This window comes from Anguilla rostrata, chromosome 2 (genome assembly GCF_018555375.3).
Source record: "Anguilla rostrata isolate EN2019 chromosome 2, ASM1855537v3, whole genome shotgun sequence".
Classification (NCBI taxonomy): Eukaryota; Metazoa; Chordata; class Actinopteri; order Anguilliformes; family Anguillidae; genus Anguilla; species Anguilla rostrata.
Genome location: NC_057934.1, coordinates 10,403,000 through 10,421,534, shown reverse-complemented (window position 1 = coordinate 10,421,534; position 18,535 = coordinate 10,403,000). Strand labels below are relative to the sequence as shown.

General features: G+C 41.9%; 1 protein-coding gene across 3 annotated transcripts; it reads left to right on the top strand.

Annotated features, from left to right (window-relative positions):
• Window positions 1-1,271: 1,271 nt before the first annotated feature.
• On the top strand, window positions 1,272-14,542 carry LOC135245822 (carbohydrate sulfotransferase 3-like). 3 transcript variants are annotated; one of them, XM_064319138.1, is made up of 4 exons: window positions 1,272-1,775; window positions 2,491-2,714; window positions 10,365-10,580; window positions 10,929-14,542. In XM_064319138.1, the coding sequence occupies exons 3-4, from the start codon at window positions 10,501-10,503 to the stop codon at window positions 12,166-12,168; spliced, it is 1,320 nt and encodes a 439-aa protein (XP_064175208.1). In that variant the 5' UTR covers window positions 1,272-1,775; window positions 2,491-2,714; window positions 10,365-10,500; the 3' UTR covers window positions 12,169-14,542. The 3 variants fall into 3 exon arrangements, with proteins under 3 accessions (XP_064175208.1, XP_064175201.1, XP_064175218.1); XM_064319131.1 differs by lacking the exon at window positions 2,491-2,714; XM_064319148.1 differs by lacking the exons at window positions 1,272-1,775; window positions 2,491-2,714 and adding an exon at window positions 9,642-9,744.
• Window positions 14,543-18,535: the final 3,993 nt, after the last annotated feature.

Genomic DNA, 18,535 nt, shown 5'->3' with positions numbered 1-18,535 from the left:
CTGAAGCGCGGGAGGGGCGGGGAAGTTTCCAGGCTGCATGCTCGGAGTCGGACGTCCGGTCAAAAAAGGCACACGAGCGGTCACACATTTTCAGAGAACCTCTGTTAGAATTTTCTAAGAAATTCTAAGAATGTTTTTTTATTTTTTATGTAATTATTTTATTTTTGTTCCATAGAGATATTTCTCTCTGAATGTCCCAAAAGCACAATTAAATATTACACTTGCTTAAATGCGCTTACAATATTGGGGTTTAATAAAGTATGATTTAGACTCGCTGATATGGGGATGTCGTTTGCCAGGCATGGTACATTCTCACATATCTGGTGGATGCACCTTTGTTCTCTTGAATTGTAAGTTCAAGTTGAAATTCCGCAATAAACAAATGGCAAAATGCCAGACGTCATTAAAAATGAAAACAATCTAAATAACATAGTAAGCCATCAGAGAATGTCGTTGAGCTTATTGATGATTATTATTATTGTTGTTGTTGCTGTTGTTGGTGGTAGTGGTAGTGGAGGTGGTGTTAATTATGCTGTTATTGATGTTGTAGTTATTAGTAGCAGTAGTGGAAGAATCAATTACAGCATGCTTAGCTGAAGTTTAAATCTCAGATTTAAACCCCTAGATCACAGGACTGCATGGCAATTGGAACAGGTAATCCATATTTCCCAGATTTGGGTAGCTGTAATGCCGTTCTGTGGTCTAGGGACTTTAAACCTGAGGTTTAAACTTCAACCATGCCTGCTGCAACTGACCCATTGAATTTTTGAGGGAGAAGTAATAGATAGACATTGAAATTTAAAGTCCGCAGCATCGTTGCCACACAGATACATGCGATACATCACATACAACACTAGATGGCAATGTTTCAAAATAATCACGAACCGTTTCAATAAGTTAAAACTGGTCTATGGATAAAACTGACAACGAATGGATATTAATAAATGTTTTAAGATCCTTATATTCCAGTTCGATGGAAACGACAGTAGGAAAAATATTCACAACGAACCATTTGAATTCTAAAAGTGAAGTTTATTGAGTTCTCACTGAGATCATTTTGAGAACTTAACATGATTGTTTATTGTACACTCCAGACTTCGAACCTGTTTAATATCTTCAGTTCATTTGTTGCCAGCTGCTTACATATTTTCGCAACAAGTATGACACAACAGACTGTAATGTGCGGCAAGATTCTCAGCAAAGTGAAGACCTGTAGCCTTCTACTGGCACACCTCCCGCAACAGTAAGCTCCTTGTATAGAATTCAAATTACATGGGCGCTTCCTGTGACCACGTGACTTGGGGGGCTTCGGGTGATTTCAGTTAAGGCGAATAGTTACACACTTCATGATCTGAAGTTCTACTCGCAGCTCACGGGCCATTAGCAGCACGTTATATCGTTTCAGGAATGTTTTTGTTTTGTCGTTTATGTATGTTCTTTAAAATAAACCAAAAACAAAAATACTAAACTTTAAATTTGGGCAAACTTTTGTTTGATGAGTTTTGGTTGATGATTACTGCTTAAAATAAGTTTTATTTTTAAATGAATTGCATATATTTGATTTATTACCGATTCACAATCTTTACAATGGAAGACATGGGGGGCGAATAGCGGACATGGAGCAGTTTATTCTGTGTCCATGGCAAATGAAAGGAATTTGTTGTCAGAGCAGCATCATTTTGGAGATGCAGACAAAGCAGGATGCTACCATACGCGAGCCATCATCATTGGGGACCCGAGCAATGACTGTCTAAAACCCTGAAGATAATTTTGAAGTAAGTATTGGGAAATTGATAAATGCAAAACATTTCTTATGATCTAACTTATCGCTATTGTTTATAACTGCATTTATTGCAATGCGTTGGAGAGGGAGACGACACATATTTAACACATGACACACTACAGTGATCTGCTATATTAGACATGGTCATTATAAAAAAAATATAAAAATAATTTTAGACAAAACCTCCTAACTGTGATATATCTAGAGGACTATCAGTAGCCTACGTTCCAACAATGGTAACCGAATGGTTGTGGTTGCATGGCTAGAAATGAGTTAACACTGGGTATTGTCAAATTTTTTTGACATTATCAATCATGGCCTGTTGAAAGCCTGTTGTTTGCAGCAAGTAATGAAAGGGTGAGACTCAAACAAGTGCGAGGACAAGTGACTTATTATTACCGTCATGTAATTCACCTAGATCTTAAAAAAAAAAAAAAAATTCAGACTGGCTTTTTGAGTGTGTCAGACAACAATCGCACAGGTTGCAGTGCAGTATAATACCTTGTATGAAACCCAATTAACTTTTTACTTTAATAATGAAGCCCTTTCTCTTGAATAGGACAATTACTATATAGAAAAGTGGTATCTGCTTGACTTCAGAGAAATCTATAGGTTTCTCATTCTCTCTCTCTCCACCCCCCTCTCTCTGTCTCCCCCCCACCCACCCACCCACACACACACACACACACACACTGCCCCAACCACAGCCTTCCAGTTCCTGTGCATGGGCGGCACCAGGTCATCTGTCACTGGGGACTGTGGATGTGTGACTTTGAGGGGAGCTGTCTGCGGACGTGACTGAGGCATGCTCTGCCCTGTGTTGGGGATTGGTAAAGATCACTCACCGGTGCGGTGCAGACATGCTGTTATGAAGCATGACATGACATGCCAAGAGAACCTGTTCTCCAGATTTCACACACTTAATGCTGTTGTGAGTGTCAACAACAAAAAAAATCCTTGCATCATGTATTTATTGTATTATATGGGAAATTGTACAGCAGGATTGCGTATAACTGGGTATTATTTTGTTGGGGAAATTTAGCATTTTCAGCAAAAAGCTGTAACCATCAGCGTGGTAATTCATGTATAGAACCTTGTTATGGTTCTTTTTCTGTAGGGAGACCTGACAGGATATTTTTTAAATGAGCTGATATGCAATATCAGTTCTGCTCGTGTTACTGAGTTGTTACTGAGTTGATTTTTTACATCTATTTAAGCATATTCTTTAAAAATGAAAGAGTGAGGTGATCGGATATAATGACGCACTTTAAGGACGTAGGCCTACGTCTTGGATTTATGAAATCAGAAAAATACAGGCACTGGGGCATGGAACTATGAATTCCATTTTGCATGGAAAAAATGATGGTTCCACAGTAAGGTACAAATGACAAGAATAAAGGACATGAGTCCCACATCGTTGGTGTAAATGTAGCTCAGATTAGGAGAGAAACAGACAGATGTGCGGCACATATTTATTTCCGTTCTCTTGCAGCAGTTGCATTTGTCTCCATCTTAGGATTCTGAAGCTGTCTGATAAAGAAGCTTTTATCTAGGTGAAAGATCTACCAATGATAGTTTCAGTTTGATGAGATCATCGGATCTGTAAAATGTGGTGATTGTTTGTCTCCATCTTAGGATTCTGAAGCTGTCTGACAAAGAAGCTTTTATCTAGGTGAAAAATCTACCAATGATAGTTTCAGTTTGATGAGATCATCGGATCTGTAAAATGTGGTGATTGTTTCCCTCCATATTCCAACTGTTTGTGCAAGCCTTCTGACAGGTTGATGGAATCAGAATAACGGACTTATATTAACTTAGCCAACATACAATAAAGATTTGCTGCTGTGAAGCTGTTTGTTTTGGCACGGTTTAGTTATGCCCAGATGATGCTACAATGCAGTGTGTGTGGTTGTTAGGTTATAACATAATGTAGTTTTGGAAGGCTGGTCTTTTCCCATCAAAAATTGATTCTTAATAGGTAATATCTGTCTCCTGTTATAAAATCGATGGGGAAAAGGACAATTTCAATGTTTATCTTAGACCAAAGTGCTTTGTGCTTGAACTGAATTGTTATGTCTGCTTGACACAATATTGTAACATTGTTATGTCCTCTTTGCAAGGTTCTCATTGTAGCACCTATTTGAATGAGGGAAAGAAGATAGCTCATAAATAAGTAATTTGGAGCACAGGAGCAGAGAAAGTATAGCTTCCAAACATTTTATTAGGCCTAGGTTAGTTAACTGAGTTCATACTTGGTTCATACCCAACATTAACTGTGATACTGCACCAGCAATGTACTCAACCATTAGGAATGATTGATCAGGATTGCAAGCCCATCCTAGTACTATGATTCTTCATGTCAGTTACCAAGTGTGTTTTCTGAAATGCGTGTAGATAGTCATCGGTTATCACGCTGCAGTTCTCCAGCTGAACTGCACAGCAATTGCACTGAAGACTGTGGGCCTTACACAACTGTTGCTGGCAAACTGCAGGTTCTCAATCAGCCAGAGGAGTTGCTGCTGTGAGATGTGGTGAGAGATACCATGCCAACTGATTATAGAGTACCCCTCTATAATGTGACTTCTTAACTGTCACATGTTCAGTTGACTTTGTTATTCTCTTTTTCTACTCTTGACCTACAACCAAGCAAGCATGGCCAACACTGAATTCAAGTGTCTTCCTAGAGGGAGAGCTTTGCCTGTACTCTGTATGAAATCCAATAGTGAATACTGTCCCAAAAAGATCAGACTCCATATTACAGTAGATCCCTCTCGCTGTTGTTTTCTGTGACCAGTGATGACAGTGTTTTTATCACTAACCACCATGGAATCAGCAGATTTCCAACTCCACTTACAGTTCAGGCCCAGCACCACCAAAGCAAAACAAATGCATACTGGAAGACCTGAACCTAAACGACCTGGTATGGTTCAGCTCTACAGTGAAAAAAGGGCTATCGTATTATTACATTTTAAAATAGCTGGAAACTTAAGGAGACAATGTGACGGTAGTGTGATTGTACACAATTTGCATCAATCAGTGAATGATGTTTTGACTACAATATACCATATGCAGGAATTATTGTTCATTCCAGTTAGTTTTGTGGAAAGCAGTGAAATAATATGAATTACTTATTCAGGAGTAGTTTGGCTATTACAATTTCATCTGAAATGTATTTAACTAAATCTACCCTTTGGAGAGAATCAAGGGCTCAATGTTAGCTAATTAGCTACGTGAAGACTTTAATGAATGAGGTTTCCCTGGCTGCCTGTGGAAAGTACACTGTTCCTGCCCTGTGTTCACTGACAGTGTAGCTCTGGCTTAGCTCTCCATATACAGAGCCCTCAGCAACATGTCTGAGGAATGGCGGCTTCAAGTAGCAAATAAAACCCGTTGCCTTCTCAAGCGGTTGGGAAGTGGCATCTGTTACAATGGAAATCACAGTCATGCTGCATAAACACAAAGCCATCCAATTCAGAGTTTATTCATAGGAGGTAGGTTTATTGTACCTCGAGGTTGTGTAAACACTGAAAACCTCAGCCACACTGATGTTTAGCTGAACCTGGCCTAACACAGCATTTATCCTTTTGTGCTTGAGACAGGTATTTCTGCTACGGTTCATATTTCGGGGAGCATACTTTATAAATATGGCTAAATGATTAGAATAACAGACATGGTCTATTAATTCTAATCCACATTGACACAGAATGATCAGTCTTATGTAGTATTAGTTTATTTAATTAAGAACATGATTTATGTACTGTGAATGTTTAAAAAAAAAAATTTTTTTTAAAACAGCTGTGTTACTGATGTTGTCGGTTTTATTAAGGCTTCCTTAATACTGAAAAGCAAACCTTTTATAATACCACCATTTGTAGTGTTTGCTTTTCATCTGATCAGGTAAAACATAATGATGTTTAATATAAAGATGTCTATGTATGCAACAAATCAAGCTGGTAATTTTCCTACTCTTAATTGCTCAACTCTTACTTTTACCTGTGCTGTAATGTTTTTAAAATGGCTCCTTCAGAACACTGATGCTAGAAAGAGCATGCTGCATGAGAGTTTAAAAGTTGTGGTGAAATGTTCAGTTTTACTTTAACCCTTACAGAGATTGTATGAATCCAGGTGGGATAAAATGTATACTGCCAGAATAAAATGTATGCTGTCATAGTTGAGTATTTTTAGAACCATTTGTATATACGATTTCAGTTTTTAAATGGTTCACCATACTCTGAGGCTTGCTTCATCATACATCATCGTCTGCCCATTCAGGAGAGTACTGGGAGGCAGACATCTGTTCCAAGCCGTGTGGAAAACAGTCAGCAAACCTCAGACATTAATAGTGGCTATTATGTGGCAACATGTGAGTGGCTAGATAGTTTACAAAGTGAGCGCCCTGAGTCACCGTCGGTAATGTTACTTAGCAGAAAATGTGAACAGTTATATTCTCTTTCCTTTCGAATCAGGGTTTCTCAGGAAAGAAAATGGCACTTGATAACAAACAGTGGCGTGCTTTAGAGGAAAGGCAATTTTGAGGCCTGACCTTGTGAGAATGCCTACTGTGCAGGAGAAATTTCGAGAGCCTTCACTTTCTGAGAGATCTTTGTGTCTGTGGTATGCAGTGGGACAAGCCAGGGTGAAAGATGTCTTTGCCGAAAGTCCAAACGTGCTTTAATTGCTGCAGATGTCCTTTATGTTCTTTCTTTGGTATTCCACATTGAGAGCAGTTTCTTACTAAAATGTCAGTCCCTAAAACATACCATACAGAGAATTCCACAGAGGTGGCATCCAATCAGTTTTCTGTTTATATTGCAGTCTCTCTGGTTGGTTAGGATGGTCCAAGTCTGCCCGAGACAGAGATTGCATCAGGGTGTTAGAACTGAGCTTCAGCTCCAAAGAGCTAGAATGGAGGTCTGAAGGACCTGTGAAATTTGCTTGACCAAAAACTAAACAACAACACAATGCAGTGCACCATTTACACCGCTGATAAATTCCTGTGTTTTTGGCCCAAAAATCTCATGGTGACTGTTATCCCCCAAAATTATTTAGTTAACTGGAGGTGATTTGCATTAATGTGCAACTAAAAAAATAGAAAATAAATTGTGGACATGTGCCATGACATGGAAGCAGAACTGTGGGTTCCTGAGTAGGACTCTTCAGACACTTAGAATGCTACAGAAACAGCTTAGCTTTAGAAAATAAATAATGATGAATGTGTACACCCAATTAAGGAAACATACAAATGTCCTTCTACACTGTTATTTTTCTGTCATTCACAAGAGGTCAAATTAGAATCCCTACCCCTTAAGACTTGGAAGCTTTCCACCAACTAAGATCTTTTGGAACAGATATTGGTCCCTTCAACTGCATTATTTACTTCTAATTTCCAAACAATTTATATTTAATCTAGTACACACATCCTGTTTTTTTATAAAAATAAACATATCCATGGGCATTCCATCTGGTGCTAAGTAATTAGCTGGTTATTTTGAGGGACAGTTTTTCCCTTTCAAAAAGTCATAGAGATCTTATAACTTTTTAAAGATTCTCCACTTTAAACTACTTGTTTAGATAAGGTATTCTCCATGTTAAGCAGTTTTCCAGATTCCCCCCTTCCTCCTCAGCCTGGGCAGTGGTCTAAATCTGTTCACAGTACAGCTCTGATTCCACCCATCTTCCCTGTCAACCATATGCATTCCTCATGTGCTGGCTTTTGGGCTGTCAAGCAGGAACAAGCTTTGGTAAAGCATCCTCTTCTACATCTTTTGATTCCCTGAAATTAACTTCTGGGCCATAAACTCACCTTTATGGCTTTCTGTGATTGTGATCAAGCCACAGGTATTTGAGATAATTCTCTGCTCGTCTGTAGGTCTCATTGACTGCATTTATACCCTGTAATTCTAAGTTTACGGTGTGTGTGTGTGTGTGTGTGCGCGTGTGTGCACATCTACTGAAGACCTTTAACATCTAACCAAAGCAGTTCAAATATTAATGAGTGAATAAAAATTGCTGTTAGAACTGTAGCTGTATTGCAGTGATCTTTTTCAGAAAAGCTTTTCTCATTTTTTGATTCTACCCCGAGGCAGGGTCTGTAATCATATAGGACAATTCCATAAAACTCTTTTTATTCTCCTCCGCAGTACTTACCCCTGGTTTGGTTAAGTAAACAGCTAGTACTCTACTTTACCCCCCTGAGGCCATAGGAAGAGTGACCAGACTTTTAAGAGAAACAGATGTACCGCTCAACTTTTTTAAGAGACACAGACAAGTGTTGGTGGTTGAGCTGAATGTGTTTGAGTTATTGAGGTATTGAAGAGATGTAGAACAGCAGACAGGAAATCTGTGGCTGCTGCAGACTTGAGAAGTTTGTCACATCCTATTTAGTCATAAAAGCCACTCAAATGTGCTTTCTAATCTGAGGTTGATTCCCCCGCTGAACACCTAGAAGCTTAACTGGAACACACATAGTTGCAGAAATGCATGCTTTGCAATTGCGTTTGAGTGGTTGAACTTCTCTATTTCTCACAAACAGGGAATAACAGAAAGAGAGTGAGTGTTAAGCATATGTGAGCTCTGGACCAACCTCCTGTAAATGAATGCACAGTAAATTATGAGCTGTAGTGAGTAGGCTACATCAATGTTTATCTGATTAATTATTTACTTTGGCCAACTATTTGGTGCAAATCACAGCTGCCTCCTGATGAGGTCTGCTCCCATTTGGAACACACACAAATGGTTTTTTGAACACACACCTCTACATCTACAAGTCCCCAGAAAGGAAGCATCTTGCGCCTGCGCAACATGACAGACACACCTGCGATTGCACTCCCTGGTTATCTCCCAGAACTTAAACTGTGTGTTCCCGGATTTAGGGGCCAGCGCTTCACAGCGGGCTGGGATGTAACCCGATACTGAAAGCCATTTGGAAAGTGCAGGACATCCTCATATAGTCCCTGTGAAAGCTGCACCCGTTCTCACTCAGGGGACCAGCAGTCATCTGAACTCCCGCTGACCGGGGCGAGCTCATCGGACCCCCGCTGTGCGACTCTCTGTGAACTCCCACCACGACTCAACGACTGCAGTTTACAGACCTGGAATAAACAGGCTCGTTTCCCCCAAACAGACGTTTATTCTTGCTTCAACCTGACGGCCTACCTGTTCCTCTCGCGGTCTCGGTTTCTCTGCGTCAGTCAAGGTCACTTCCTCTGTAGGTGGAAAATGGCCCGATAATTAACTTCATGACTAACCAGCTTGCCAGAGTTGCTAGGGCTGACTGCCCACTGTATCTTCCCACAAGCATGCCTGTTTTAGAAATGCCAGCGCTAAACTGTTTTTATAGTTTGCTTTATTTTTGATGGACATTTTTTCCACAGACTGCCAAAACTAAAACGGCAGCTTTTATTTATCTGTATCTCGCTTAGTACATGCTTTACTGTTAAACTTCTCTTTCTCGGTTCCTTATGTTTGGTCACGTTAGGCGCGGTGGCTGTAACTTTAAAAGGGACCCCACACGTTTCTAACGGAGTACTTGTTTATGTGTGATCTCTAGGCCCGGCCCTGAATGACACGCTCAGTTTGAGAGGCAGTTTTTAAGTGCACCTCCAGCGAACGCTATTTTGTAGCAAGATGAATGGTATGGCGCTTGGCTCTCAGCAGATCTCCTCAGCTTGGTGAAAGGAAGAGCAGATGGCTGATGTCTTCTCACACATAAAAGGGCTCTGTAACACACTGACAGGTGTCGGGTTGCAGACGGGGTGCGGGGGTGGGGGTGCAGGGGCGGTGGTGGTGGGGGTAGTTCGGCCGGGGTTTGGGGGTTGGGGGTTGGGGGTTGGGGGAGGGGGGCAGGGGGGCGGAGGCTGACCACACAGTTCCTCATGCTGCCTTCAGTGCCAGGATGTGGATTCTCTTGCTCCGAGTTTACAGTGTTTATGTTGTGGAGATTTGTGGCCCTGTGAAAGATGGTAATCCTCCTTTGATTTCTGAGCCGTATTTATACCTGCATATTTATAGTTCTCATTACTTATCCTGTTGTGTGTATAAAAGTAGCGGGTTGCAAGTGTGGTGTTGTGCTGTCGGCAGGGCTCCAGTTGAATGTAGAATGTGCTTGTTTGGTGGGTCTGTTCTTTACATCTCATTGTGCTCCCCAGTGTAGCGTGCATATTTTTTCAAGGGGGTAATTACCCTCAATGCCAGCCTTCCTTCTAATTTAACCTAAACTTTACAGTACACAGAGAAAGAAAGAAAAAAGTGCGGTGATATAGTTTATATGTATGTTTCTGAAAGTTACTTTATATTTAGTTTACTTTTACTAAAAATCATGCGGCCAGCCAGCTGAATTATGGCGGGTTTTTCTGTGATTAAATTCAAAATATAGACCGCAGGTGGTGATGGCTTTATGTGCTGCATTGAGTCTTTTTTTGGAATTTGTCAGCAAAAATACAGTGCCTGTATGTGCCTGGGTAATAATAATGCTCTGTATGGTCCCTGGCACCCTCAGAAGTTCTTCACATGGCTGTTTAACGTCTGGCTACCTCATGTTCGCTGTTCTGCTGGTGTGCTAAATGTTTGTTTGGCATTGCAGAATGAAGCCAGGATCTGCAAGGCGAGACACAATGAACTCTCAGCCTCATTGAACAGGCAGCCGTGGATCCTTGCGCCATTGGCAGAACTGACAGAGAAGCCGTCCCTGGAAACAATCTCAATAATCGCGTCCAAGAATGAGGATCAAATACACAATTTCCTTCATCTTCATTGTGGCGATAGTCATCATCGAAAAGGAAAACAACATCATCTCAAAGTAAGCCGGCTTTAATGACCAGCTACTGTGATGTAATTTACTATGTCTATTAAATCCTTCCCTGTTTCAGTAAGCATACAGTTATTTTTAAATGTGTGTACGTGGGGGTGATTGTTGTTTACTATTTAGATGTTTAAAGGGTAAGAATTCAACATAATTTTCAAGACAGATATTATCAGAAATGTTATTACTTATTTTTACTGCAACCAACTATGAACAATGCTTGTGACTCTCAAGAGTCTTCTTAATTTATCTTTCTCTTGTAGTTCACTGAACAAAAGGGGTTCAGGTCAGTAGCTGCTGTGTCAACAATTGAATTCTCCTGACCACCTTGCGTCTGTCTCACAGGGTCTCCGATAAGCTCACGCCCAGGCAGACGCCGCAGACGCCGCTGCAGTACAATGTCTCCGCCCACCTCCTTGCCAAACGCAACGGGTCCTACCCGACCCTCAGCAAGCTGGACCTGGCCTTCCCGCACCTGAAGAGGCGCCTGGAGAACTTCACCGAGCAGGCGGAGGGCGGCGGCGGCAGCGGCGGCGGCGGCAAGAAGCACATCCTCCTGATGGCCACCACCAGGACCGGCTCCTCCTTCGTGGGCGAGTTCTTCAACCAGCAGGGGGCCAACATGTTCTACCTGTTCGAGCCGCTCTGGCACGTGGAGAAGATGCTCACGCTGGAGACGGGCGGCACCAACGCCACGGCCTCGGCCAGGGCCTACCGCGGCGTGCTCCAGCAGCTGTTCCTGTGCGACTTTAGCCTGATGGAGACCTTCATCAACCCCCTCCCGGTGGACCACGTCACCACCGCCCTCTTCCGCCGGGAGTCCAGCAGCTCGCTCTGCGAGGAGCCCGTCTGCACGCCCTTCGTCAAGAAGGTCTTCGAGCGCTACCACTGCAAGGTCAGGCGCTGCGGGCCGCTGAACCTCACCCTGGCCTCCGAGTCCTGCCGGCAGAAGGAGCACCGGGCCATCAAGACGGTGCGGGTGCGGCAGCTGGAGACCCTGCGGCCGCTGGCCGAGGACCCCCGCCTGGACGTGCGCTTCATCCAGCTGGTGCGGGACCCGCGGGCCGTCCTGGCGTCCCGCATGGTGGCCTTCTCCGCCAAGTACAAGAACTGGAAGAAGTGGGCGGTGGACGGGGAGGTGCCCATCGACGACGACGAGGTGAAGAAGCTGAAGGGGAACTGCGACAACATCCGGGTGTCGGCGGAGGCGGGCCTGAGGCAGCCGCCCTGGCTGCGGGGGCGCTACATGCTAGTGCGCTACGAGGACATCGCCCGCTTCCCCATGCAGAAAGCGGCCCAGATGTACTCCTTCACCGGGATCCCTTTCACCCCTCAGGTGAAAGAGTGGATCCTTAAGAACACCCAGGCTTCCAAGGAGGCCAGCGGCGTGTACTCCACGCAGAAAAACTCCTCAGAGCAGGTGGAGAAGTGGAGGTTCAGCATACCCTTCAAACTGGCCCAAGTGGTTCAGAAGGTCTGCGGGCCGACAATGAGGCTGTTTGGCTACAAGTTTGTTTACGACGAAGCGACGCTGACTGACAAGACTATCAGTTTGCTTGAAGAAAAGATGTTTAACTTCCATTAACTTTTGTGTTCGTTTTGACAAGATAAGAACTGGAGAAACCAAAATATGTAGCGTCGAGGGAATGTGTTGTAAATATTTATTGAGTTCAGTGGAGAAGGCAAAGCCGTAGGAGGACTGTGGGTACAGCCGCAGTACGAACCTTCATCAGGGCCGGAAACTCCAGGGTCTGTGCTTTACACTTGAATCACTTGAAGACTCAACATTCATTAAAGGGGAGGCGACTCCAAAGAGCAACTGACAGCAGAGCCGACCTGATTTAGCTTGTGAATTATTTTACATCAAAGCTGAGTTATGCTGCCATCAAGCTTTTTATTATGAAAGTTGAAGGTAAAAGAGTTTTATTGAGATTGATGGTGTCCTTCATCTGCAGTACAAAACACACTGAGCATATTAATAATGGATGGCAATAATTGTGGTTTTGATGAAAGCTTGATGTGGTTTTAGTGCTTTTCTCCTGCAGTTTCTCACTCATCTACCTGCAGTAGGGAGCCCCCTTCTTTGATGATGTGAATAGGAAACCTGAACAACATAAGAGAGTGTTGGCCTTTTTTTTGGGGGGGGGGGGGGGGGTGACTAAAAGTCAAATTTCAATATCTTGACATCCTTAGGACAGAAATATAAATCTATATATATATATATATATATATATATAATCACATCACTGTTTTGTCAGAATCAGAAATTATGTTTGCCTCAGGGTTTTGATGTAAGGCTTTCGAGATTTGAGACTGCTGACCTGCTGTTGCCAATTCATTTTCTGTACTGATCACAGCTCTTATGTTTCACAGATTTTCAGATGTACTCGGGTCAGTGTCAGTTTTCTCAAGTCCAACCCTGTGCCACAACGCAGGTTTGGCCATTACATCATCACCATTCGGCAAGCTAACTGCTCAACATTTATAATTTATTGAAGCACATTTTTCAAGTGACTCACGGGGTATTTCATTACATGTGTGCGGTTAAACATGCCTGGTTAGAATTTAATACTGTTAGAGATTCAGCACATTTGATATGGACACTGTCGACAGTTTCTGAGACCGGATTAATTACAGCTGATTAGCACACCTGAAATGCATTCGTACAGTCTCTTCAAATGCCAGTCTTTATTTTGACTTTTCCAATGTTGTTTGTCATACACTTTCAATTATTTTAATATTTTATTTTAAGTGTGCACTCATTCATACCAGTTTATCGAGTTTGTCACCCACCTCTAATTGGGCCCTAATTACATTTGTATTTTTATGCCAAGATAATTAATGAACAAATTAGTGATGCTGCTTAAATTCCCAAGATAAGACCTGAAATTAAAACACGTGCCCAAGAAAATTAATACTTTGGAGATTTGATCAGTGTCTACATACAATATTTAAAAGTATATATTTCTTAAAGAAACAGAGACCTCAATGATAGCTACTGTAAATTCAGCCTTTCTATGGAAAGTCTTGTGGGTACATGGCAGTTTATTTTTGATAACTTATTTAAGGCCTTTTTGGAATGTGATGCATATGAACAGAGAGAAGGGGAGCAATGGCACTGGTGAACAGAAAAAAAACTGGTTTCCAGCCAAAGTTTTATCTCACGGCTCTGACACTGTCGAGAGATTCTTTAGCTGTACATTAGAAGTCATTCAGCTATACGTTAGTGGACTTGAGTGAGCCTGTGTGTGTGTGTGTGTGCGCGCGTGTGTCTATGTGTTCAATAGAGTTAACAGTAGTGCTGAAGTGTTGAGTTCTGGGAGGAATCTCTGTAAAACAGATGTTTACAGTCTTACTGTATGTACAGTAGACTTCCTGTCTGCAGCTGGTTTGCAGCGTTTGTTTATCTGTGTTTGTTTTTCAGCTCACAGAATCTCTTGACTGGTGTCAACCGACCAAACAACTGGGTTTATCTCCTCAAGTTGTATTTATGATTTTTTAGTTTTAAGACTCTATAGTTTTTGATAGAGGTGACCATAGTGAACTGCTTGGAAATGTATTGTACAAGTAAACTAACTATGGACATCTTTTGTTTGTTTAATGTTTCTATGTCATTTTAAAAATAAATTTACCAAGTTATTTTATCAAATAAAACAGGCAGTTTTTTTGTTCACAGGGTAAGCTTGCTGTTGATTTCCCCCCATTATGGATTTGTGTTAGGAAAAAAAAGCTGTTCTCATGGTTTACTTGAGGAAAAATCCAGGTGGACTTTCTGGAAAAAGGTTGTTCCTGTGTGCTGAGCTTATTCATTTGGGTGTCAGAGGTCAGAGAGTGATGGCCAATAAGGTCATGGAATTTTCTAGAAAAAAGTAGGATTCCAGCACACCAGTGGAAATAATGCTGACTTAAGCTATTGTTACAAGACTGTCATCCAATAAATGCTGTCTTTTAATCGTAAAGCTGTTTTGTGCCATGAAATGATTACGTTTCACCCCTGGAAGAAATCAAACTATACAGAGAGCTTTTTCATACATTTAAAACCAATCGCAGTAACTCACTGAAATATTTTTAGCTGTTGGTTGAAATAATATTCTGAATTACCGTTCCAGTTTGATTTAGATGTACAAATTAGCTAACAGAACTTTAATAATGAAACTAAAGCTATGTTATATTATTACCATATTTTAAATTTATACTAATATTAGTTATTTTTATTAGTCTATACGTGTCCATGCTTCCCAATCAGTTTTACATTATGCATATTTTACTTCAGCTTACCGTGCTGTAATGTGAAAATTGCAAAACCTCTGCTCATCACCATAAGTTAGATGTGAGAAAGAAGTGTGATTAGAAAAAAGTAGCACATTTTGTTCCTAAAAACAACTTCTATTCAGTGACAATATCCTGATCCACGTGGTTCATTACGTCAGATTTTTCTAGCACAACAGTGCCATTCCATAAAAAGTTCAGGCAGTGTGCAAACTGCTATAATACTGCCTATAAATCCTGTTTAAAAATGGCCCGCTCGATAGTTTCGTCTTTTAAACAGCTAACCGCATCTGCACAAAAGTACAGAACTTACAGATTGCTCCTGGAAAGTGAATGCTAAATATGACACAAACATGGCTTGTCCAACAGTCGTCAGTTGGGGTAACATTTTATTTTTTTAAACTGTCTACAGAATGATTACTTGCTCGTTTTCTCAAGCGCCGGTTTCTTTCATTTCCATTCCCGGGTCTGTTGGAGGCATTTGTGTTTGCACTTCGCCCAAACCGACTTCTAGGCAGCACCCATGCGGAGGCAGCTGCTGTGCTAGCAGTATGGCAACTTCTGTACTGCCACTGCTATTTAGGTCTCCCAACGTAGCAATTTCCCCTGCTTCACATTCAAATGCGGTACAAATCAGACCACACCCTCCCACACTAACCCGGGAGTCCAGCGTGACTTGTGTACAAATCCACAAGCGTACTGCACATACATGCACACACACACACACACACACTGTGAATTACCAGTTGCCCCCTCTGCATGGTGCACATCAGTGTCCAATTTCTGGTGGGTTGCCAGTGTTGAGTGGTGCGCTGCTCTAAACTCACCGAACAGACCGGCCAGCTGGAGCTCACTGGAGACACCCCCCCCCCCCCCCCTCCCACCAGGCAGACACAGAGGACACCATCTTTACAGCTCCTGATTTATGGGCACCTTAGTCAGCACTGCGAGGTTCCGCTCTCCTTTTTTGGCTGGATTTGGACAGCTTAGCCATTTCCTTTTATAAGTGATAAAGGTATGCTATGTTTACAGAGGTAGCATAAAAAAAACCCATTGTGTCATTTGCCTTCTCACCAATGCAGTCCAAAGTTTATTCAGACGCAGAATTTGGGTATATCAAGAGGCAAATATCGACACCTGTGGAGGAACTGATAGTAAAGAGATGTTTTGGAGGCTTCCAATACTAACAAATAATAATGAAAAGCCGTTTGAAATATAATGTTCTGTATAAATTTAATGTTTTTTTCTGACAAGGCACACAATGGAACATCTTGTCATTTGAGTACTTTGGTATCATTAGGAAAAAGTCTAATGAACCAGAAGCTGTGGATAAAGAAACTCTAGTTCTGTGGGCTTATTCCAGAATTGTACATGTCTTTTGGGTGGAGTTTTTTGTATGGCTGGGGCAAATATAGAATATAGAAACCACTTTCCGCTGAATTAAAGCCTCATTTTCCCAGTGAAAAAAAGGGCCGCTTGACTCCACCCTGCTGCCCTGTTATATTGTGCTGTGCCACATCATAACTGTAGGGACTGAAATAGCCTTAACAAAGCACAGCATGCCTGAGGAATGCCCAGCCATCTTTACTGTAGCGAATGTAAATGGATGAGACCCAACAGTCAACAGAGACAATCAAATGCATTATTATCACCTGCAAGCATTTAGACCCACCTGAAATGGCACTTTTAATGGCATGTCACTCAACCACCTTCAGAATATTTGTATGGTAGCTTGTATTTATCGACTGAAGTGCTTTTTCAGGTGTGTATTGCACTGGTTAAAAGCCTCAGTTTCAAACCAGGTTCAGTCTGGTACGAGTGCGCATGGTCCTAATGTTGAACAGGCATTCTTTTTTAATAAAACAAAATAGAACTTTTTCTAAAATAACAGCAACTATTAAACTGAGCGTTCACGTGATGAAGTCCCATGATAGATCCATCTCCTTAAAGTTAAGGGAAACTCAAAGACTGAGCCAAAACGGGTTCTGTGCTAATTGGCTGGATCAAATGACACACCGTATGTCAGCAATCTCTTATTAAGTTGCAGGCCCTCCTCCTCGGCAACGCAAATCAGATCAAGAAAAGAGATTTATTTCCAAGTCCTGAACAAAGGACCAGTCTTATACTGAGGGACATAAGGTAGCTGCAAGCAAAATGGTGTATGAAAATATTCCCCCAGTTTAGCTGAGCTGGAGACTGAGAATCCTGAATGCAGCAATGCTTGGTGTAGTTGTTTCCTTATCGCCCGGACACTTTGCAGACAAAGAGCTGTTTACACTGCCTTCAACAACTGTTTAGAAATAACTGCTGGAGTAGTTTCAAAAGGACTAAATACTCTTGTATCAAAAGCTGCACGCTGGGGTTTTAATGGCTGTTGTATGCATTAGTTTAATGCTGCGGATGTCCTCTGATTATGGGCTGGAGACACAAAGATGAAAAAGCAGGTTATGTGAGAAATGAGGAAGGAACGCAGCTGGATACTTATAGGGCAGGGGGGGAAAAGTCTGCTCATCAAAAGGCCGGCTGATCATGCTCATCTGACAGTAAACAGCAATGAGGACCCCTTTCAGACACAGCTGCGTTTGAGGCCAGCGCCGCTGGCTGAATTCATCCGTCTTTCGCCCTCGCTGCCAGGGAGGCTGCAGTCCTGTCGCCGGCAGCCGAAGATTAAGAGGTGCGGAGAGAGAGAGATCTGAGGACAAGGGATTTTCAGACCGATCCCAAAATGTCTGCCTCTGTCTCAACAGTTCTACCCGCCTTAATAAACGTTCTCATTTAATCAAAACTCTATGGTATTTCTTGCCACATTACCACTGAATTAAAGTAGATAATTACATGTTACAAAATGTTCATTGCGATATTTATAATTTTATTCATGTATTCATAACTGTAACACAGATCTATTTAATCAATGCCTAAGCCTGGGTTTTGAGCCTGGAAAAAGGGATGGGGTATTAGCTAAAGCTCCTCTATAGAGTGGAGGATGGCTCACATTTCTAGCAGCCATGTTTAAGTGGTACACCTGGGCCAGACATTGCTGGAGACACATGGATATAGTAATAATAGACTGTTAGTTTTCTGCCTAATCTCCTTTTACTCCAGGAAGACTTGGGGACCTGACTGTCAACATTTAAATATTTTGCAAAGGAACATTAAAATGACTTATTAACTAATTGCACGGTCATAAAATATTTTCATAATCATGTATTTTTGTTGCATCTTATAACATTCTATTTAACTTAAACCCCTCTGTGGGAAAATAGATTAAGAGCGACTGATGTTTGGCAGTGTGTACATTCTTCTGTCCAGCCTGATTTTGTCACAGCCACCCTGAACCCACTCTCTACAAATCTGTAAAATAAGATTAGTGTCTGACAGGACATGTGGATGGAATCCAGCAGCTGATCTCTTTTATACGGTGTACATGGCTTGTCTTATGGATCCTGCATGCTCGTGACTGTGCTCCTGATTACATTGGTCACACACAGGAATTCTGTTCACATTTTCCTGGAATTCTTCTCATGTGGGTGACAGGAACAAGATGTTAACCAACCAGCTGCTCTTGTGCCACAAGGATGAAATGCGGTTTGGCTTCTAGCTTAGAGCCTAGCCTAGAGTCCTTCGCCTTGACACAATGTTCAGTGGTATGCGTCCTTTAGCGCAAAGGTAGCTACCGTACAATA

Bases quoted from the DNA above. Each gene is read 5' to 3' on its own strand.
- LOC135245822 (XM_064319131.1), top strand. From the start codon at position 10,501: ATGAGGATCAAATACACAATTTCCTTCATCTTCATTGTGGCGATAGTC. The intron at 10,581-10,928 runs GTAAGCCGGCTT...TCTGTCTCACAG, and splicing joins GAAAACAACATCATCTCAAA to GGTCTCCGATAAGCTCACGC.